Source organism: Parus major, chromosome 1, assembly GCF_001522545.3.
Source record: "Parus major isolate Abel chromosome 1, Parus_major1.1, whole genome shotgun sequence".
NCBI classification, from domain to species: domain Eukaryota; kingdom Metazoa; phylum Chordata; class Aves; order Passeriformes; family Paridae; genus Parus; species Parus major.
In genome coordinates, this window is record NC_031768.1 from 29,869,533 (window position 1) to 29,893,025 (window position 23,493).

The following is a 23,493-nucleotide window of genomic DNA, read 5'->3' on the forward strand; positions in this document are numbered from 1 at the left end:
TCCCAAAGTCATCTGTTCCTTTCCTTTGTCCAAGAGGAACAGTTACTTAATTTGGTTTTAAAGGCTCCCAGTGAGGTCTGTGTCATGTCTCCCCAGATGATCCTGTCTAGTGCTTCATATTTCATCCTGTTAGAGAGCTTTTACGTAATGCATAACTTAAGTTATTCTTGCTGCAATATGAACCTATTATTTCTTTTGCTTTTCACAAGGGAGAAAATTTTTTTCCTCTTCTCTCAGCAGCAGTCTTTTGCATATTTGAGGAATATTATCATTCTCCCTTCCCCCATCCTTAATCTTCTTTCCTTTAAGAAAAGCACCCCAAATGGAGTAATTCTTTCTGGTAGGTCATGATTTCAAGCCCTCTGATCCTTCCTGCATCCCTTCTGGATTCACTCCAGCTAGGCTGTATCTCTCTGGGATGCAATGCCCAGTGCTACACAAAGTACTCCAGCTGAGACATTATCTCTGCTGAGTAAAACAGACAAGATGGTGTATGAGTTTTCTGTGCTACATTTAGTTATTTCCAGAGAACCTGCTTTTTAACAAAGAGCAATAAACTATCCCTTTGATCCTCATCCAAGCAGACTTTATTACTAAAAAAACTGTGTGAGAGAGAAATTAATAGAAATCAAGATTTAATTTGAATGTGTCTAGGAAAAGAAAACATTCTTAATCCTGTGCATGGTGCACTAGATACTCTTACATAAACAAATATTTGCTGAAATGTACTGGCAGAAGAGGTTCAGGAAGTTAAAAGAAGGAGGTGTAGCTGCTAGTGAGGAATGAGTTCTTGTGTTTTACCAGTGATCTTTGGCAGAGAGCAACCCTTAGTCCCAGTTTTCATGGTTCCCAAAGTCACCACTGCTTTGGAGAACCCTGGGATATAGCACACAGTGTCAAACTAAGCAACACATCCAAGGTAGTTGTTCCTCCTGTCTGAAAAGACTAGCTTAGGATCTCACTTTTCTTCCCTTATACTTGTGCGCTTCTAATGACCCTCATCAACAATAAGAGTCGACGCATCCAAAGCTTAAAACAGTGTCATTTGAATAGGGATGAGGTTTTACCAGAGACCCTTGCATAGCAGCAGAGGAAGGTGTTTCAGCTATGGTAGAATGAGGATGAAGTTCACCCCACTTGCCCAGTGCTCCATAAAAGCCTGCAAAATGCCAGGCTCCTTTCCTGTGGAGACAATAGTGGCACAGTGTCAGTGGTGCTGCTCAGACCCACTGATACAGGCAGAGCTGCTGAGCCTCAGGGCGGTGAGCAGCCCTAACCCACGTCTGCCCCACCATCCTCTGCCTCCAGCCTGGGCTGCTGCCACCCACAGCCAGATATGGGTTTCTGCCAGCAGCCTCTTGACGTGGTCAGCCCAGAGCCTGGAGCCCTATGTGTCCCTCTGCAGTCTGTGAATGTCACCTTTTAGCAGAGATTATTAGTAGGCTTTGTCTGACTGACAAGCACTTGTGTTTCGCCTCGAATCTTCGAAGGCAGCAGGCGAGGGGGCAAAGAGCACTAATAGAATTCTTCAATGTCATTTTAATAGGATCACTGCTTTGTGCTAGCTATTTTTTCCCCTCTTTATCTTTTTCTGTCCTCTGCAAGGCTCTGTGTTAATGCCCTCTGGTGATACTGAATTCTTTCCAAGTTTCTCAAAAAAAAAAAAAAAGAAGAAAGAAAAAAATGTCCCACCAGCATTAATTATTGTTCCAGGAGGATATCTTCCCTTAAAGATGCAAGGTTTCTCTGAAGCCATCTGTCTGGATTTTCTTCCCTTGGGACAGAGAGAACAGTTAGCAACTCAGTATTTCCAAAAGGAAAATCGGAGCTCATGTAGATAATACAAATGACCCAGTTGCCCTGGGAAGGGAAGCGCCGTCTCGTGTGCGGTGTGTTCCATATGCTATCCATCCACCTTCCTCAGTTAATGAGGCTCAGACTTCCTCATGCTGGTCAAGATAAATATAAAGTTCCTTAACCCTGAAATCACCATAGTGAGGTTGCCATGGCAAAAAAAAAAAAAAAAAAAAAAAGTTTAGTCCATCACAGATTATGGTAAAACCTCATACAAAGAGAGACACTAACAGTGCATTGAGACATGGAATCATGCCTGTGATGTTCTCCAAATTACAATGATCTTGGTAGAGTTTGGATTTTATAAAACATCCTGTTCTGTTCATTTTTCTAACAAGATACATTGGGATTCTGCCTTATGGGAAGATGTTCTGAGAACAGGGCTGGGATATTGGAGCTTCCTAAACATCTAACTCAAGTATTGATGTTGAGATATGATAGGAGCAGAAATTCTGCTCCACACTACTTGTATTAATGTTTTGTGACCTGACCTGCAAAAAAAAAAAAAGGTTATCTCATCCAAAATTTAGATCCCAACTCCACATTTCAGTTCTACTGTTGATAACCAGGCAGCTTAATTACCTCCCAGAGTGATTATGAGGCTGGGTTATTTAAGGTTTGAAAAGCTCTATGGAGGTTCTAATAACTGAATGTCAATCACATACAGGAATAGAGATGTATGGGGTGCTCTGGCTGTGGGCACAGGCCATAGCTATTTGTGGGCACTGCACACACCTAAGCCAAGAAATTTCCTGACCCACTGTGGACACCTATGCCATGCATGTGCCCCTGAAGAGCACCTTGGAGTTCTGCTCCACATGAACAGTACAAATTGTGGATTGTGCCTACTGTAGATTAGAAAACCAAGCTTAGAAACCTAAACTTGGGTTTAGGGCTCTGAAGGAGAATTACATGGACAATCCATTTAAAGGAACTTCAGTTACACCTTGGTAAAATGTGGGGTTTTTTTCTGTTCTGACTATCCTCAATCCAAGCAATAAACAAACAACCAAGACATCGAATCCTGAAATCTCACAGAGAATCTACAGGTCTGCAAAGCACAACATTAAATCCTAAGACTTGAGAGACCATACATCCTCCTCCCTTGGCTGTAAGATATGATGTCTACCCTGTCACTCTCATTATTAACAGGATGCTATGTGCTCCAGAGGTTCTAGCTGGGCTCTCTTTGGCCATTTCTTAGTGTGCTCAGCCAGAGTCCAGCTCTCATTTCTAAACTGTCCAGGTTTTATTTCTTCACTCATCTTCATATTTGATGGTCTTCAGCTATAAAAAAATCGGGTTTGACTTTGTCTGTAAACAAAGTTTCAAAGCAATACTGTTATGAAAAAATGTGTTTTCAGAAAGATCAGAGGAAAGTGAACCCATGAAGTGAAGATGAATTGCCACCTGTAGCAGAGAGTTGGGACAAAAACATTTTAAGAGGTATCACATTAGGGCTAAAAATCACTCCTGCTCTGCTCCTGAGGGATAGACACTGAAAAGCTCCTCAAACGATTATGCACCGCTGTTCGTGCAGACTGCACCTTGATGTGCCCTCACCAAGTCTAGAAATTAGTTTCTGCTGGAGGAGATGGCAGATTCTGCTGCTCTCCTGGAAAGTCCTCCCCAGTGCCTCCATCCAGCTCCCCCATGGAGCAGAGCTGCAGCGGGATAGCCAACATCCTCACAGGTAGCTCAGCTGTCGGGAGGTGAGGGGGTGCTGCTGCTCCACAGCAGTGCCTGCTGAGGGGGCCGATGTCCACAGGCACAGGGAGGATGTTCTCATGCCTCCTGCCAGCGTGTCTCTGCACCAGCGGGGTGGCAGCCACCCACCCCAATTGGTACCTGCAGTGCCAAGTGACAGACTCTTCTGAGTGATCAGAAAATCAAAAATCCCTGAAGAGACTCTCACATATTTATTTGTCTGATCAATTTGGATTGCTATTGATGAATAGTCTTTAAATCAAAACCATTATTCAATACAACTTTTTTGTTTAAGTTTTTGGGTCTTTCTTAGCACTACTAGCCCTCAGATTCTTAAGATGATTTTCTCAGTCTAGAGGTATCCACCTCTTGTCCATGGTACTCCCTACTCTGTAAATCATGCGAGTCTCAATGCATAATCCATGTAACTCATGAAGTGAAAGTAATCTATTTATGCAGGTGTTTCTCCAGAGGAGTGTAGATGATACTAGAGAAAGGCATGAAAATGATCTTACCTCAGACAGGAACAGCGACAAGGAACTTGCAGTCCTGTGAAGACTTTCACGTCTCATACATTGGGGTGCACCTGCCTTGCTACAGATAAGTTAAGCTCACACCTCAGTCTTCTGGATTTGGATCCAGGTTAAGCTCACACCTCAGTCTTCTGGATTTGGATCCAGGTTAAGCTCACACCTCAGTCTTCTGGATTTGGATCCAGGTTAAGCTCACACCTCAGTCTTCTGGATTTGGATCCAGGTTCTTTCTGAAGACTGATTAGATGTGATAGTTTTTGTGGACAAGACATCTGGATCTGTGGTGATGGGTGAATCAGAAGTGTTTAGAGTCAGCTATTGTGACCAACATGGTGCAGATTTATTCTTCCCAAAGAACAGTCTTACAAAGTTAATCATCTAGACTTTAGGTTTAAGTGCACTAGCAGTCAGGCCAGAAAGCAGAAAAAACAATCTGCTGTCAGGTGCATTCACTGGAGCTGTTAGAAATCTGTGCACAGGTTTACACGTGCCTGCAGTGAGACACATTTGAACATACAAATAGCATGCGTATCTCACTCTCTGTATTCACACAGTAGAACTGAACACCTCAAGTGCTGCCATTGGTATTTTATTGAAACCAGATTATGTCTCACAGCACACAGGCAGACTTTAGCAAGGAGGGAAGGAAAGGTTCTTTTCCTGGAGAACACTGCCATCTTGTGCACAATTGCATTTACTCAGTACCCGGCACGCTTGTGAGAGATGATACTGCAAAACCTGGTCACCCTTCTTGCCTCTCATGAAAACTCCAGCAGAGTTCAAGCCCTTGAATGGAGAAGTATCCCTAAACAGCATCAGCTGTTCCAGTCATCATGCAATGACAACAAGATCTGAACTGCTTTCTGGGCTAGCACATTTTTCCTTTTTGTCTGCCCAGGACCTTGATTAAGTATATTTAATGGAGAAAGCCAGCTGTATTACAATGAAATAAATAAAATGGAAAACCAGGACTGACAAAGTTCTACAGAAGCTTTTGTTTTTAACAAGTGGAATAGCAGCATTTATTCACAGACTATCTGCATGTGCTGGAAGCCATGCAGACTCACAGTAAGTACAGCCATAGCAGAGAACTCCTGTGCAGGAAAACCTGGCACAGATGGACAGATAAAAAAAAAACAACTACTCTAGTTCAGCAATTGCCCTCACACAGTGCTTCATAGCTCACTGCAAATATAAATTACAGAAAAACTTGAAATACCAGTATATGGTCAGTAAACAGGAACATTCTCCTCGTGAAGAATATTTAAAATACCAATATATGGTCACCAGGAATTCTGCTGGTGAAGAATATGAGACCCAGAGAAGCTTTGTTTTTTATGTAAGGGAGAGTTGCCACAGCTAAAACAGGAGAAGCCAATCCCATTTCTATGCCTCATCCATTGCATGTTCTTCCTAAAACACAGAGCAATGTGTATCACAGCAGCCTGGGGGTCCTTCTGCAGACGTGTGTGAGAAATCAGGGCCCCCATAATTCTCAGGACTCCCACACTATCTTGCCATCCACACTCTTAAATATCTGCTTCATGTGGAAAGGTCTGCTCCAGGTAAGTTTTTGTCTGCCAATGAAGCTGGAGGGTGAGCCAGTGACTCCAAGCACTCCCTGGATCCTGGTGGACCTGAGTACCCCATCAGCTGCTTGCTCTCAGCCAGGGTCCCCTCCTCCCTCACTCTGGTTTGCACATGCTTCCCTTTCGATGGGGTGATGGAGTGAAATGCACCAACACTGCATGGGGACAATGCAACCCCGCTGTCACCGCAGGGACATGCCCCATTCCAAGGGGTCCTTTGTACCAGGAAAAAAACTTCTTGGGCTTTCTGAGGGGACCTCTAGGGAGGAAAGCTGAGACTACAAGAAACTCTCACTTTCCTCCTGCCTGTATCCAGCTGAACACCTGGATCTCCAGGGCACTATCTGCATTTCAGAAGAAGGTGCATGACGTGCAAACCAGGGTCCAGTTTCTTGGACAACTCTGCAAGGAAATCCCATGTGTTTGAGTGAAATCCCACACAGATTAGAGTGACAGTTACAGCTGGAGTGGCTTTGATGATAAAGATTTTCCTGATTGGAGCCCAGAGTGACAGAAGCATGCTGGTATTTTAGTTGTGAAGATGTCCATGCTCTCACTGGTTATCTTACCACCAGGAGAGGAAGAGGACAGGGGTTTGTATGTTTTGCAGAAGGGTCACCAAAACCCTTGGTCACCATTTTGTCACCAGGAGATGCCTGAGGTTGTAAGGCCTGAAGTGTCAGCTACTTGTCAGTAGAAGGACAAAGAGATGTTTTTTTTCTCCTCCCTTTTCTAGCTGCATTCGACGTGGGACTGCTATGGATAAACCAGTGATGAGATTGTTACTCAACTGTATTTAAATGAAACTGGTATCTCTTTTATAATACAACACAAATGCAAAGGGCACCAGCTAACTTTGAAAATGACAGTGTAGTAGTGTTTTTGAACTGAAAATGCCGTTTGAAATCATAATGTAGAGAAAGCCTGTATAACCCACTGGGCTGGATCTGTAGCATGTGCCAGATGTCATGATGCCACTAGTGCTTACTGTGTCTTGTAAAACTATATAAACAGTGCTTCTCACCTGAGAGATTCATAGCTTTTCCTGAGCTTATGCTAAAGACAGCTTATTAGCATGCAAATAATACATCAATATATTTTCCTGGCTTGAATTGCACATGATTAAATTTTTGCCAATCAATTTTACTTATTGAAAACTTGCCTGATTTCTGCTCTTAGTGGTGCTCACTTGCTCACCCCCAACATTTCTTTGTGGATCAGACCATGCATCCTTCCCTTTTTTATTCCTATACACTGAAATAAGGGAAGAAGTTTTCATGGGTCTGCATGAAATTTCCTCTGTGATTTAATGCTGCCATCCACTCTGCTATCCTGCACGGTCTCCAGCTACGTACACAAAGTCCATCTTTGAGAACAGTGCTTCTCTCAGTCTACCAGAACACCAAATTCTCCTGAATCTTCATCATAATGCAAGCTCTAAAATTATTCTTCATTATCTTCTTCACCTTTACCCTTCCTCTCCAGCAATGGTCAGACTTCTCTTTTAAGCTTCCCATCTGAGCTCCTTTTATCCTGCCTGTGCCTCTTGCCCTTCATCTTCTCCACTGCTTCAAGGGCTCTCACCTTCACTTTTGTGCCGGGGGGGGAGAAGGAAGGCAAGAAAAAAAACTTCTTCAAGCTCTTCCAGGATGAAACCTTTGATCTGGACTTGGTTCACCTCATAAGATGTGGTTCACATCCCATTCCTCAGGACTATTAAATTTTCTAGACAGGCATAATCAGAGTGAACACACCACAGCAGCTGGAGAAGTTTGGGGACATTTACCAGACAGGAAACCCAACTCCACATTTTGCATATTCTCCTGGTTTTGCTACATCCCACAAAACTTTGCACCCTTTTATCACCAGCAGTTTCCTGTTAAAGACTGTAGTTGATGCCTTACTGTTGTGGCAGATCTTTGCAAGTGTCTTTTACTGGGATTCTCTGCCATGGAGGCAGCCCTTACAATTTCTCTTGTAATCAACAGAGGCCAACAACTAAACCACAAGAAGTGACAGTCAACTTGGAGGATCCAGGATATCCCTGCTTTCAGCTTAACAGAAATCATCCACACATGGACAGGTAATTAATGAAGCTTCCCAACATCCCCAAATGGTCTGTACAAATTCCCAGAAGGATAAGCTGCTATCATGCAAGGAGTTCAGTACCTGTCTTTGCTGCCCTCCTTGTAAATGAAAGCACTCCCATGGATATTGAGGGGAGGGGGATCAGGATGACACATGCTATAGCATGAGCCACTTTCTGTGGGGGTAGGCAATGGCTGTCAGAAAATCCAAGACTTGCTCTCACTAGCAAATACTGTAATTTTTGCCTTTACAAGAATCAGCTTTGTGTTTGATGGAATACTGGAATACTTTTTATAGGAGACATATTGCAGCCGAGGCTTACAAATATGCATAATTACATATATCTCATTGTCCATTAATAACTTTTATATGGACTGTTCTGCCTTAGATCACAGTTTCTTCCTTATTTAACATTTGAAGTATTAAATAAAAACAACTTCAGAATTACTTGATATTTTTCTTGACATTTTTATCAGACCTCAGTTTCTTCAGTCAGCTCTGTAAATTCAAATTAATTTGAAATCCTGAAAAATTTGGCATGTTGTCAAGAGATGAAATTTCTAACGTGGTATATGAAAACAAGTCGTATTGTTCATCAGTCTCCCACAGAAGCCTGGAGAGAGTCTCTTGCTGAGAGTCTCTTGCTGCTTGGTTTTCATTTTTTAATGGTTCTGCCTTCTACAGGAAGGAATGAAGCTTTTTCCTGCATCACAAGAGCCATCTGCAAATCAAGAGACCTAAGAAGTTCAATATTTCTTTTTAATTCTGTTAAGAGCTAAATACATCAATAAAATACTTTATGCCTCCTACAACCCTTTGATGACCGAATTAACTAAATGAGATTGAAATGAGGAGTGATTTATAATGGGCTGTAATCAGAAATGAGAAATGAGTTCAACTGCCTTCCAAACAATTGACAGGGAATATGTTAGTTTTACAATGAGAGGGGAGAATTCTCCTTTGATCTCAGTGAGAGTAAAGTTTCTTTAGACATGATCCAATCCCAACAAATGTGCAGCAAAATGTTTATATAATGGTGAGGGATTTTACCCCCTTTGCAAAAGTAGAGTGACTCAAAACCAAGTTACTGACATTTCTGCTAGAATTTTCATTTCTCATTGCCTGTGAGCAAAGCAGATCAACTTCCCCAGATTTCCAGAACACAAAGTCAACTTATTCTGAACTTGAGTTTTTAAAACAGGAATAAAAAGTGCTCCTTAACTTTCATGAGAATCGCTGTAGATCAAGATGGCTTTCTTCATGAACTCTACAAACATAAATGCTAATGTTCAGATATCAGGCTAAGTTGTGGCTTAGCATTGTGTGCCCATCCTGTGCACTGATCCAACAGAGCTGGATGCACACACCCAGCTTTCTCATAGTGAGTCATCTCACCTAAGTTAAATTACTCCTGGCAACAAGGCAAATCAAATATCCACCTGGGCATATTTGGGAAAGCAGCTGATAGAACAGCCACAAGGAGGAGGCAGGAGAGGCTGAGCTGAACCCTGGGAAAGTAGGACCTGGCCAAAACAGGTACAGGACAGCAGAGCCATTCAAAGAACTCTCTTTCATTTCACCTTCTGCAGCCACAGTCCTGCAGATGATTCCACCTACGTACAGGTCCCTGACTGTGGGACCTGGCTGGATTCAGTACCTGGAGAACTGCCAGCTTAACCATGGCTTGCCCTGCTTGTGTAACACCTGGCTGTCCCTCTGCATGTGAAATTGATGTAGAACACTGCCCTGCAGGTTTGGGGAGTCCATATTGTGAAAAGATTTGGGGGAAAAAATTAAAAAATCAGAATGGTAACTTATCCAGATCAGGGCAACCTGCCATGAACCTAATGCAACTACTCATGGCCTGGCTAAGCACCATACTTCAGACTTGCACCATGAAGAGATCTCTTTATTGCTAGTGGTGCACTTAGATTTCACACAAAAAACTCCAGAGTGACTGTCCACTAATGGCAAATCATCTGCCCCCATCTATGGCCCAGGGTTACTCCGCCTCCTGGCATGGCTGCAGTGTGGGATGAGTCAGGGATGCTCTCACAGCAGTATGCAGGACAGTAACTCATACAAGCCTCAGCACTGTTTACAGGACCACTGCCTCTCATTTCTCCCATGATAGCTGACAGAAAGACCCTTCTCACACCGACGAAAAGTGAGCATTGATCCGACACCAATTGTTGACAGGCTGCAAAAATATTGATGTGCATTTAGCAACAGTGCCCCAAGCCTTAGCAAATGAGAGTTCATACTCTCCAGTTATTTTTTCCCATTGTATCTCCCTTTCTGCAATGTATATTAATCGGCTGTTTTGGTTTGCTATTTAGCAGCCAGCTTCCTTTTAAGCTAAAGCTCATTCCCTTAACTGTGTTTCCACAGCTCCTGCTCTGCCACAAGGTTAAACAGACCTTGTTATCTGTTTCCTGCAGAGACCTAATTTCTACAAAAGGCCTTGAGCACGGCAATATGATTGGCAGGAAAAATAATAACGTTACAAGAAGCTGTTTTCACACCTAGCCAAAGAGTGAGAAGCATAGATACCATTTGAAATGATGCTCTGTGTGGGTCTCATCAGCTGGGCAGGAGATTCAGCCTCTTCTGGTTTGTGAGGATTCTCACATCTGCCCCTTTCAGTATGGCATGCTCCAGTGACATCCTCCCAACATTTCAGCAGATTAAGCAGTTAAGGATAAAAGATAGAGATCAAAATGTCTCCATTTGTCCTGTATTGCTGTTCCAAAATACAGCTAGCTATGAAACTGCACGGCAGCCCCTGCTATAGCCCTGACAGCAGGGAGCAGGTACTCTCCCCCTTCTTCTGCATAAACCTCCCAGGCAGACCAGGCCCACTTCTTTTCCAGGAAAGACAAAACTACTACCTGGGGTGGCAGTTACCATTCCCAGGCACAGGATATCTGGCTCCCCACAGCTAAGCAGCCTGGGACAACCTACATGCAGCCCTGGTCCTCTTCAGAACCTCAGTCCTCTCAGTGGTCCAAGAGCTCAAAAAATCCCATTAGACAACACACAAAAGGGGAAGGCAGGTATGGTTTTAAAACCCTGCTGGAAGAAGAGACTGCAAAGGAAACAGTCTGAAGTCCCACCTCTCCTTCTTATTCACCCCTAGCTCCTCTAGTTTCCTCCAAAAGGAATGCAGTCCATGTGATCAGAGGTCACTCAAAAGCACAATTCAATGTGAACAAGCTAAAGAAGCAAAATATGCAGTGTAGGCTTCTACGGGGAGGAAGAGGTTTTTTTCCTAGACAGTATGAAGCTGTAGGTGAACACAGTGAAGCATCAAATCTGAGAGCATTTGGGATAGTCCCATGTCATGAGAAGAGTGCTGCTATGTAATAATAATCAGGATTTATCAGTTTCTGTTGTGCTGCATTTGACTTACTTGCACAAGATTAGTATTTTAGCTATTCTGCCAAAAAACACATAGGAGAAAAGAAAGGAGACAAGTGAGACTCCAATCATTATTCACATCTCAAAGAGGAAGATCTTCATCAGGATCTTACAACCTCGCCTGAAGGAACAGTTAGTTGTTTGGACTACACACTGATTTGTCTCAGAGTGCAGGAATCATGTTTGAAAGTCAGTACAAACTGATAAAAAAAAAATTGAAAATATCAGTGCTTACTGGGCATTGCATTCTGTACCATCCACCCAAAGAATCCATCAGCAATATAACAAAATGTCATTGGGGCAGCCTCACTAGCAAAAGCTCTTGGAGATCATTAGCCTGAGTGTAGACCAACTGAAAGTGTAGGTAGGCATTAAATCCAACCCAAAATAATCAAGCAGCTTCAAGTGTTAGCAGATCTATAATCAAGGTGGCATTTAAGTTTATGCTCTTCTACGGCTTCAGTTATTATTACTGTAGCTGGAAAATGAAAGTCTTTAATATAGCAAGATGTCAGATCCTCAAACATCATCCTCCTGGCCTTTTGGAAATGGCACTACTGTAGAAACACCTGACTTCTGTGTGAAGAAATCAGCAGTTTCACACTTAAGAACCACCATCTTGAATTTTATTCTGCAATTAGCAGGCAAGATGGTGCAGGAAGCTCAGCCCTTATGAAAGGCAAAATAGTGCTGCTAACTCAAAAGTGGGATTCTGGACTCAGCAGGTCCCAGGAGAGGCTGGCCATCCTCCAGGCCTCTCTCAAGAAGCCTGGAATCCCAGCTTATAGCCTCATGTTGTCCCTCTGGTGCCAGCACATCTCTGCAGAGGACCACATACCACCTTCAGAAGCACCCACATCGTGGGTACCCTCCCCCAGCTCTCTGAGAAGTCCAGGCTGTCAGAGGTTTGAGCACAGGGGGCTGAGAGATGGCCCATTTAAGTGCCATAAGTAATTATTTAAGAACAGCCATTTAGATCCAATTTGTACAATTTAAGTTTGTTAATAACAGTGCACTTAAGACCACTTCGTATTTCAATTTTTTGAAAAAAGTAGCAATTTACTACTAAAATAATAACAAGAGACCTGTTTCTACTCATGTCTATATTTTAAAACTTTTGAGTAAGATTTACTCAGGCTTCACTATACAAAATGTCTTTCAGCATCTTAAGTGAAGCTGCACTTTTTAAAAAACAGAAATGTTTTTAGTTTCTAGAGGTTTCTAGAATGAATGTCTTGAAAGGCTACCCTTCTGGGGCTCAGCAAGGCCTTGAGGAGTGTCTCCAGTGCTTGAGGTGGGAACACTGGCTGCAAGTGCACTGCATCAATGCGGATGCAGTCGCAGGAATTAGTCATCCTCTGAGTCACTCTCCCCTCTGGCTGGGACACACGATCTGATTGAGGACATAAGCTGGTCCTGGATCTGCTTCCTGGGGTTCTCTTCGAGATCTGTCTTGATGGCACCCGACTCAGAAATCTTCCACTCCAATTCTGTGCAGAGCAAAACAAGAGTCATGAATGTAGGGGAGCAAACTGGAGAAAGCCCACCCTTGTCTCCCCCAAGTGACTTCCCTCATCATGCTATCACCACACCAGGGCCCTCCTCCCCTTCTTCTTCCATATTCCAAGCTCCTGCCCCGTTTACCACACCAGCTCCAGCCAAGCCCTCCTTTCCCATTCCCTAGTGCTGGCACAGGTCTCAGCCCAGAGCACAAAGGTCAGGGTACTGCTCTGCACCCACCAGTGACATCCCCAGTGCCACCCTGCTCACCTTGCAACCAAGAGTGCAAAAGAGGTGATGCATACAGAGCAGCAGCTTTAGAAACAACTCTCCCAGTCAAAGTGAATTCTACCTCATTTTAACCACATAAGGGCACAAGAGATGTTTGCACATCTATTGCCAGTGAAGGAATAGTGCTCATACATTACAGCTGTTCCCATCATATACTGAATTCATCACAATCAGAAGAGGCAGGGAATAAATTTAATAACAGGAGAAAAATTGTGGAAATTAAATTTACGCATCTGAATTATAGGTGTTTTCCAGGGATGCACCTTGTAAACAGAATTCACCCCTTTGCCTCTAAATCACACACTAAATATTAGTTCCTTAAGACAGTAAAGAGAGACTTCACCACTAACAGTAGGCCCAAATTGGACTGGATTGCTTCCCAGAAGTGGAAGAAAGACAATAAAACACATTCAGTTGAAACTACTTTCTCCTACTCCTGCTGACAATCCTATCATCAAATCTAATTTCTTTCAGATGTTACAGAATAATGAACACAACCTCACACTCTCTTTAATCTCCAGTGGAAGGCACCTGAGCTTAGGGGAGAAGGAAGGAAGACATAAAAGAGAAGTGCAGAAATTTCAGTACACAGCTTTCTGTGATGACTGAATTAAGCTGACTCAGTCAGGGACAGCAGATAAACATATGCCATCATCTTAAAAATGAAACAAGGAGCCCTACAATCCAGTAAGCAAGTGCAGAGATTATCATGTCACTGCAGGCAAGGGCAGTCATTCATGTCCAAGATACCCTAAGAACATGGATTGGTACGGTCTACCCTTTAACATATCCAGCAAAATTTGTTTCACCAAACACAGGACATAAATACTTGCAACACATGAGACAAATATTTGTATGTTGGCCCACCACTGCTTTAACAAGACAGCTATGTGGTTGAGCCATAGGGGTGAAAAAAAAAATTAGTATAATTTTGAGTACCTCCCTTCTCCTCCTAAGCCTCATTTCTCTTATTCCCAGCAGAACAGTTCTGCTTTTCCTTTGGAAGAGCAGAGGTGCAGATACTCACCATCCCTTGTCAGGTTCATGCCACCAAACACCAAAGGACCAATAAACTGAGCTTTGATGTCTCCCTCCAGGTACACAAATATTGTGGGCAGGTTCTTATCAGGGTAATTGGGAATGCAGGTGGTAGAGATCGCTTTGATGAATTTCACCTCTCTGAACTTCTTTGCAAGCCCACTCAGATGCTGATTTATTAAGGCACAGAGAGGAATTCTGCAATAAAGAAGAATAGCAACAGACACACATAAGGAGAAAACAAAAGACCATCCAAAAAGTAAACAGCTCCAGAAGAAAGGTCAGAAATATCAGATTGATGACTTTCTGGAACGACAAAAGTACCAAAAGCAATTTCTGAATACTTTTGTTGTCCTGTATTCCAGCATTCAAAGGAGATCAGCACCACTGGAGATTTTGGTGTGTCGTGGGTTTTTTGTCTTAACATACTAGCAATGCAACCTTCCCCTCTACCCTCTTTATAGTCAGGGGAACTGGTTTATGAATTTAAGATATTTAGAAATTGCATGAGCAAGGGCAAAATAAAAAACAAAGCTGCTCCTGGAAGAAGGTATGCAAATGACAACGAACACCTCTCAGGCAATTAGAGACAAATAACAACAGCAAGTAATTGTAACCCTTCCAAAAAAATTCTAGCAACGTAACAGACCTTTTTGAAAGTTTTTCTATCATGGTGACAGGACTGGAAACCTTGCTCACTCCATTTGTATGCCACTAGAAACCAAGCTAAACACACACTGATCCTTCCTATTCACAGCTCCTTGTATTTAATCCAGAATAATCTCCAAAATCTGGGTATTTCAGTGGCAGCAGCTACCTCTATGGAAGCTGTGTGGAACACATCTTGCTGTGTTATATAGATGTATAAAAAAGCCACTTCATGTTAACATCATTCCAGAATGAAGTTCACCTGTCTTGACCCAACAGTATTGAAATTACCAAGTTATTTTTATTTCTTGGAACTCAAGAATCAGTCCTTAGTTCCACAACAACTACATTTACTTTGGAGCATTTTCAGCTATTGACAGTGCAAAATTTAATGGTTAAAAATAAATTCTTACCCTTGTTTGTAGAGGTGTAAGACAACCCATATACCTTTTCCAGCTTTTGTAACCTCTTGAACATAGTCTTTTCCCGAAATCTCCAAAACTTCCCCGAATTTATTCTTCATTTGAGCTGCCTTCATTTCTGCTAACCTTTGCTGCCTGAATAACCAGGAATGAAAAAGGTCTCTTGTGAATAGATGCATTTTTTTGACAGAACATCACTTGAAGGAGCTGGTTGAAACCTAGACTTCAGAGACAAATTACAAACTTCTTATAACCCCAGAGCAATAAAAGCAAAATGACACAGTAGATGCTCTTGTATTTGCATCATAAGCTAAAACCATCAACATGCAAAAAATACAACAATGTTTCAGGAAATTATTTTTTTCCTCATTTCCGACCTCACTGAACATTCCTTCTGCACATAATACACTACCAAACTAAATGGCAAAAGCCATGAGAGAAGTTACGAGATAGAGGGAAGCCAACACTAATTATGCAAATCTGCAGCACCTTAATCTCATTCACACAGAAACTAGGAAATACCGGAGGTGATTTTCAAAGCCCTCAGGATCTCCAGCCATACACTCAGCAGGTGCACATTATCTCTGCAAAGCTAGGTTGTAGATAAAGCATACTGAATTCAAACACTGTTATCCATCTAAAGACACTTAGAAGCTCCACAAGAGACCAGAAACACAACCCCCTTTTTGGATCATCCTAAAAACATCCTTTCTCTTCAACAATATCTAAAAGCATATAAAAGAAAAACCCTCCAATTATCATTAAAGCCAAATTCTGCAAGCTGCTCTGACCTGTACATTTCAATAGCTCTCTCATCTTCCTCATTAAATTCATCTTCATTCTCTTCGAGCTCTTCCAGAGTCATGTCCTCATAAGTTTTCACTAGAATGGAAGAAACATTAAATCAGCAAAAACCTCAGGATTAAAACTCATCAAACTTTTATCAGTCTAACAGAATTTATTTACTCTAAAGACAGATTAATAGGAAGTATGGGGTGGATTTTTCTAAATATTGTCTTAGAATAATAGAATGGCTTGGGTTGAAAGGGACCTTGAAGATCATCCAGTTCCAATCCTTTCTGCCAAGGGTAGGGACACCTTCCACTAAACCAGGTTGCTCAAAGGCTCATGAAACCTGGCCTTGAAAACTTCCAGCAATGGGACATCCACTACTTCTCTGGGAAACCTGTTTCAGTGCTTTACAACCCTCACAGCAAAGAACTTCTTCTTAATATCTAATCTAAGCCTATTTTCCCTCACCTTAAAGCCATTCCCCTATCACTACACGGTCTTGTAAAGTTGGAATTGCCCTTAGGAGTTGGGACTTCATTGATCCTCATGGATCCCTCCCAACTCAGGATATTCTATGGTTTTATTCTGATTCTCAAAAAACCCTCCCCAGCTCTTTTGTCAGTCCTTTTGGCACTTCAAGGTGCTACAGTTCTTCCCCCAAGACTTCTCCAGGCTGAGCAGCCCCAGCTTTCCCAACCTGTCATTATTATTCCTACTGGATTTTTATGAAGTGCTATGTGCTTTAGATATACAGATGGAAAGAGTATGATGGAAAAGGCCTCTGAACTGAAGGCTGTCTAGACTAGCACCCAACTACCTGCACAAGATTTCAAGTTTAGCAGCTGCAGCACAGACATGCACCTGGTAGACTCCCTTTGCACTGTTGTTTCAGTTTTCAAACATTTACTTCCATAAAAATACAGAGTTGACACAAAGAACAAAGCTTTCCTGTGCTGGAATAATCCATGTGTTCAGGAACATATTTGTTTGATACCATTAACAGCTGATCACCCTGCACAGATGAAGCTTTGGTATCCCTACAGACCTGGAAAATGACATGTTGCTTTACAGGCATAATAATAATAATAAACATTGCTGCTGGCCATTTCTTTGAGAAAGCTTCCCCCAGGAGCCATTCCAAGGCTTGTTCTGCTGCTGCCTGAGTTGGCTGGTCACTCACCCAGAGATTTCTGAAGGATGGCAAACTGCTCCTCTTCCTTTGCCCGTTCCTGCTCCTCCAGGTTTTCCTTTGGAGGAAGGATACCTTTCTTGCGCAGAATGTCATTCCACTCCGTGTCTTTATTTGGATCCTAGAACAGAACAACAAATGGATGATATTTCTTCAAGATAAACTTTACCAGTTCCAGAACTTAACACAGCTCCTAAACTGTAACTGGATGGATGGTGCCAGAAAGTCACAGTGCAAATCCTCCTGATGCCAAGGCTTCTTTCCAGCTCCAGACCTGCAGTACCCTTTAAGACTGACTTTGTTTTATTCCATACCACTCACAGCACATACAAGAGGTCTTTGCTGGGTACCAAAGTTCGAAGCATTGTAACCACTGCTGCATCTCTCACAAAGTGCAACAAAAGCAGAGAGTATTAGCTGGGTATAGGGAAGCATGCTAACCAGAGGGCTTCCTTATAGACCCTCAGCAGGACAGGCCACCAAATCAATGATCACTGCATCAGGAAACACTAGTGACAAGACATGCACAGGCACAAACCTCACAGACCTAGCTCTCAGTACATGGGAAGTCTCCCATGTAGTCTCTTGCTAAATTCAAATCAGAGTGACTGTGTAGGCACTTACAGAAAACCAAGCCATCTCTATCAGCCAAGCACACTGCTAAGGATTCAGATCTAAATCTATAGCTAGACTATTCCTGAGATTTTACTGTAAAACAGTTGCAATAATCCCGCAAAACAAAACCCTGCGTACTGTTGAAAAAACTCAGTATAAGATTTTCCTATTTAGCAGGCAATTTTATTTTTTAAAATACAAGAAATCTCGGTGACAAGCACCAACAGGCTGGTTGTGCTTCCTTGCTATCTTGGCCTAGGTGCACTTTGGAAACTGAACAGACCTACTGCTTTGCAATAGCTGGTATGAGTACACCTCACACTAGGTCTGTTCACAGCCATTTACCGTATGTCTTCTCAGACTAAACCCCAGTACTTTTGGGGTATCGGGGACAGGAAGGGAGGGGTAGGGGACAGAAAGAGAGAATAAAAAGAAGAAAATAAAGAAAAATAACAATGTAGCTCAGCAAACACAACACCAGATTTATTTTTTTCCCCTGTCTCTGACCGCGGTCACCTTTCCCCCGACCCCGCATTTACCATCACTTACTAACACACCGATGCACTTCCTGAAACGCCCACCCGCCCACTACAGTAGTGAAAACGTGTACCGTAGTTGCAAAAAAAAAAGCATCAAACTACCACGAACCCAGCCACGGAGCTGCCGAACAACACCTCCGTCCCGCGGGTGCGGCACGAACCCGGGCCGCTCCGGGCGCCCGGCCGGGGAGGGCGGCCCGTGCCTGCCGGCGCGGCCTCAGCCCGGGCCGCGGCCTCAGCCCTCAGCCGGCCGGGCTGGCCCCGCAGCACCGCCCGCACACGGCCGGCTGCGGGGACACGGGGGCACCGCGGCTGCTCACCTGCATGGTGCCGGTGGGGCCGGGGCCGAGCCCGGGCAGCAGCGCTGGGCAAGGCCGGGCAGGGCCGGTCCCGGCGTGCGCGGCGCGGCCGGAGGAGGCGGCGCTCCCAGCGGGGCGGGCACGGCGCCAGCAGCGCTGCCCGCACCGCCTAATAAGGATGGGCCCGGCACGGACGGTGGGACGGGATCGCGACACGGCTTGGGCTGAAAGGCACCCTAAAGATCGTAAATCCCCCTACGGTGGGCGGGGACATCTGCCAGCAAAGCTGGTTGCTCCAAGCCCCATCCAACCTGACACAGAATAACCATGCTTGAGCAGGGAGGTTCGACAGATCACTCGCTGTGGTCTCTTCCAGTCTTTTTCTGTGATTCCCTGTAACTTTTCTATCCACTTCGCTGAGCCTTTTTTTATCTCTCAGCATTTCATACCCTGCTTTATTTCCCCACTGGTTTATCTTTATTTTCTTTCCCTGATCTGTATAAAATAAAATAAAATAATATAAAATAAAATAAGTAATCAAGCCCGTATTATCTATTCTTATTAGGCGTAATAAGCTGTACTTGTAGTATTGTTATGATCAGATCACAGCCAACTGATATATCCAGAAATTTGTCTCTTGATAGTCACTTTTATTTCTTTTTTTGAGTCTGTGTTAAAGTATCACTCAGAAAACACTGAAAAGTGTGTTGAATGCAGTGACACAAATCTGTTTGGGATCACATCCCATTCCGTACAAACAGGCACCTAGGCCTGCCCTTCCAATGAATGGGCAGATCTTTTCAGCTTGCTTCTCAAAGACACATAGCAGAGGGGAAGAGACCTGTTCCTGCCTCCCTTTACCTCCTTTCACACTCTATCCCAATGGACAGCATGCTCCCCGAGATCTCAGTCTCCATAAAAGAACCCTGAAGAACCTGCCAGCGTGCCTTAAGAGTGTGTTTGGGCACGTGGAGGAAGGACTCAGTGCTGAAAGGGGCCTGAAATGAAAATTTAGAAGCCCCACTTCCATACAAGATCATGGGTAGCCCATGTTATAAATGAAATTAGAATTTTGACAATGAGGTCCTTCGAGTTAACAACAGTTTAATTAAAAATGAATACAATTTAATGAATTGAATAGTAATTTGGTACAAAAGAATACAATTTAATAAAATAATACAATTTAGTAAAAAAAAATACAATTTATAGATATAATTTGCCAGTAATTAGTGATGATTAAAGCATAAGCAAAACCAACCGGGGTATGGGGAGGGCTTGTTACCCTACCTCATGTACAAAACCGACTGGGGTACGGAGGGGGTTCCCCACCCTGCCTCACGTACAAAACAAAGCACTTCAAGCTAAGCTTATATACTATATGTTATACATATTCATTAATGTTTCCCATAAGTTTCCTCCTCTTTCCGATTTTTTTTTACTTTATGTCACTTTTCTTCACAGCACATGACTCACTTGTTGTTAGGGGGTCTGCAGTCTTCTTTTGGTGGTCTTTGGATGAAGGCTTACACTCATCCTCCCTGTCCTCTGGATAACCTCACAGGTTTGTACAAGTGTACTAAGCATTGTGTTATGTAAGTCTACTAATTAGTCTTACATTTAATGAATTTTAGGCCCTATGCCTAAAGTCATTCTAATTTTGTCCATCTCAAGGCCGTTTTCATCTTGGGACATCACTTATCTTCCAAACTACATCCTGTACCTCAATTCTAACATGTAACATCTGCAGAGGGGTACATCTGCTTTGTAATGCTGATTCTTTTGATTGATTCTAATAATAACTTTCCAAATAGTTACAATTTAGTTAGCACACATCAATTCCATTTATTACACCCATTAACAGCTAGTTATTCTGAAGTGGGTTGGCCGCTTTCCCTGTGCTAAGTCTGGGTTACTGAAGGGAAGGCACTGCCACTTTTTCTGCCTCTGAATTAGAAGAAATGGACAGCTGTGCTTTGAGAGGGCATAAGTCTTTATGGTGGGCATTTGGACATACAGAGGGTACCCCACACTGGTTGTTCAATGCCCTGAGGTGGCAGGAAGCTCAGCCTCACTCATCTTAGACTAAATGTTCATCCTTGTAGGAAAAGTGTGTGAGTGCCACAAATACAGGTGCTGTGAGGCTCTGACCCGCAGTTCATGTCTGGCAGGCAGAACCCAAGGCTGAACTGTCCATGAGAGTTTTGTTGTCTGAGTATTTTGCCAGAGCTTGGCATTCCAGGAGTACCCTCTGGTTTAAATAGTCAGCTTCTGTGGCTGAAATACTGTGCACACCCATGGATCTTGTATGTTGCTGGTTGGAAACTACTTTGAATGCCAGAAAACAAACGCAGAAAGGGCATGAGCAGGAGCACTCATTTCTTTAAAAAATGCTCAAAAATATTCCTTTGCCTGAGGTGAGATTTTTGCCCAAGTGAACTAAGAGTAACCAGCCAAGCACCCTCAGCATCAGAACCACAGTAAACCCTGAGCACCATCTAGGACAGTTAGTTAGCAGAAGAGGGGGCAGAAGCCTAAATCTTAGGAGCAGCCCCATCACATCACTTGGTGGGGCTCAGACACAATGTGAACCAAGCATTACTCTCTGCCCAGGACACATCTAAAGCAAAAGACAGTTTCCCCCTCCCACCCAACTAAAAATATATTTACAAAGCCCATTTTCCCTATATACCTTTTTTTAATCAAGCTTCAGCAGGAAGGAAAGGACTGTTTTTACACCTAGTGTACAGACAGAAATACTCCAGCCAGAATGGGTGAGAACTGGCAGTGTCATAATGAGACTGAAGTGTCTCACTATGAGCTCAGCCCTTGGAGACAGCCTGCCTTCTTCCCCCACACCCCAGCAAATTTCCTTCTGAGCAGCTGTAATGTATTTCCTCATTTTGCCCCAAATCAGGAATTAGATGAAGGTGAAGGAAACACTGTGTGTGTAAATTACTCATTAATTACCCAGGTGACCCACTGATGAGGAGAAAAAGTTGCTAATAAAAAGGCTCTGGGCCTGGGGCAGAGCTAGCAGTCTTACATGGTTTTCCTGTGGTTGATAGCAGGTTGCAGTAAGGTGTAGACTAGGATAAAATAAGAATTTTTTGAAGGTACTGTGGTGTATTTTTCATTTATAACATATTGTGGAAGATTTGGGGTTGTGGGCTTCATGTCATTTTTTAAGTTTTTAAGTTACTGTGTATCTATTCTGCAGAATGACTGTACTGTGAGTAATTTAGAAATAGTATTGTTTGGTAATAGGGATAAAGAGGTGTGAGGGCTTGGTTTGTTTGGATTTTATTAGAGGCTGGGGTTTTTAAGTTTTTACTTTTTTTCATCTTCTTCTCAAAGCTTCTTCTAATTTTTCTTGAATAGTTAAACCTCTCTGTAAAAACCCTACACATTAATGTAGTGATGGGTGTTCTTGTATGTTGAAAATAGTTGTGCTGGAAGTTAACTGTCCAATTTACTTATAGACTAGAAACATTACTTAAATTAATAATTTTGCCACTCCAATTGTAAGAGTATTCTAGCTGGGCTGAATTCCCTTCATCGTGAGGAAGTAGATGGTAATTTGTATTCTTCACTCTGCATTGTGCTGTCCATATCAATTAATCCCTTTCCTAGTGCAGAAAACCTCCAATGGTATTCTCATAGAAGCCAGAGAGTACCACTTGGGGAATTAATTTGTGCTCTGTATGAGAATGTCCTGGAGTATTTTGGGTGTAACTACAATACATACATATATATAAACGAGCTGTGGGCTGCAAGAATTTTTCCAGTCTTACTCTTAAAATGGAGGAAAGTTGTAACTTGACAGTAGAAGTTGTAATGCAGACTCTTCTTCAAAGAAGAGATAGGCCTCAAGTTACCTTTGAGGTAACAGTTGTGGTGTTTAAGAAAAATCTGGCTGAAGAAGACCCGCTGTACCTTAGTCCCAAATACATTCCAAGTAGCAAGGGAAAGCCTCTCTTCTTTTTAGCCCTTTGTATCTAACTTCAGTAACCCTTGACAGGTTTTGCAATGAGATCCTTCTTCTAAAAGGCAGTCTGTAAAAGGGCAATAATAGTTAAAATTTTAGCTCTTCTCTTGATGACCTGTGGTGTGTGGTAAGCTCTTTTCTTAAGAAAAGAATGAGCTTTCTCCTTGATATGGAGCAGCAGAACTGACCTTGCTGTTGCCTCCTCTTGCTATCCATTATCTGTAGCCCAAGTGCCCAAGTACTCTGAAGACCTCCAGTCCCTATCTCCTCGCCTGTCAGAATGTCTGGACGTGGAAAGAAAAAAGTAGTGGCTGGCAACCCTAGAAGTGCATCAAAGAAAAGCAAATCAGCCAAGGCAGGTCTGCAGTTCCCTGTGGGCCGTATCTACAGACTGCTCCGAAGAGGGAAGTATGCTCATAGGATTGGTTCTGGTGCTGCCATCTACCTGGCTGCAGTGATGGAGTACATGGCAGCAGAGGTCCTGGAGCTGGCAGGGAATGCTGCACGTGAAAACAAGAAGACAAGGATCCTGCCCAGGCACATTCAGCTGGCTGTGAGAAATGATGATGAGCTGAACAAGTTCTTTGCCTGTGTGACCATTCCTCAAGGCGGGGTTATGCCTAATATCCTTTCTCAGCTCCTTCCAAAGAAAACCAGTAGAAATGTTTCTTCTTCTCAAGAATATGGTGGTGGTAGCCAGTGAAACTTGCTTTTCCTGGTCTGCTCTGCACACTTGTGGATGATAGGACTTAGCACTGCTAATATGTATGTGTTTACTTCTTTGTCAAGTATTTTGCTTGCTAATTTTAAGGCATTTTTAAAGCATGTAATAAAGTTTCTAGAATGCAACACTGGTCTCCTTTTCTCATGGATGAAAGAACAGAGAATTTTTAAAAGTAGCCTAGCACCTGAATAACTTTTTTAAAAGTCTGGTGTGTGCTTACTCATAAAAACATGTTGCAGGTAAGCGTTGTGAAGTAGGGA

The 23,493-nt window shown here is 42.9% G+C and overlaps 2 protein-coding genes and 1 long non-coding RNA gene across 3 annotated transcripts; 2 read left to right on the forward strand and 1 right to left on the reverse strand.

The window, feature by feature from the left end:
* The first annotated feature begins 7,579 nt into the window (after window positions 1-7,579).
* Window positions 7,580-8,580, forward strand: LOC117244218. The gene is made up of 2 exons (XR_004496844.1): window positions 7,580-7,766; window positions 8,456-8,580. It is a non-coding gene; the product is annotated as an uncharacterized LOC117244218 (long non-coding RNA).
* PDCL3 (phosducin like 3) lies at window positions 8,517-18,651 on the reverse strand. The gene is made up of 6 exons (XM_015646496.3): window positions 18,546-18,651; window positions 17,063-17,192; window positions 15,882-15,972; window positions 15,082-15,225; window positions 14,010-14,218; window positions 8,517-12,681 (listed from the first exon to the last, which is right to left on the reverse strand). The coding sequence occupies exons 1-6, from the start codon at window positions 18,549-18,551 to the stop codon at window positions 12,539-12,541; spliced, it is 723 nt and encodes a 240-aa protein (XP_015501982.1). The 5' UTR covers window positions 18,552-18,651; the 3' UTR covers window positions 8,517-12,538.
* A 4,138-nt stretch (window positions 18,652-22,789) lies between these two features.
* LOC107209032 (histone H2A-beta, sperm-like) lies at window positions 22,790-23,212 on the forward strand. Its single transcript, XM_015638340.1, has one exon. It carries the CDS (start codon window positions 22,790-22,792, stop codon window positions 23,210-23,212), a length of 423 nt encoding a protein of 140 aa, XP_015493826.1.
* Window positions 23,213-23,493: the final 281 nt, after the last annotated feature.

Coding starts and splice junctions, on each gene's coding strand:
- LOC107209032 (XM_015638340.1), top strand. CDS start 22,790: ATGTCTGGACGTGGAAAGAAAAAAGTAGTGGCTGGCAACCCTAGAAGT.
- PDCL3 (XM_015646496.3), bottom strand. Junction 15,226..15,881: donor AGAGCTATTGAAATGTACAG/GTCAGAGCAGCT, acceptor CTGGTTATTCAG/GCAGCAAAGGTTAGCAGAAA. Junction 14,219..15,081: donor TTACACCTCTACAAACAAGG/GTAAGAATTTAT, acceptor TCTTTATTGCAG/AATTCCTCTCTGTGCCTTAA.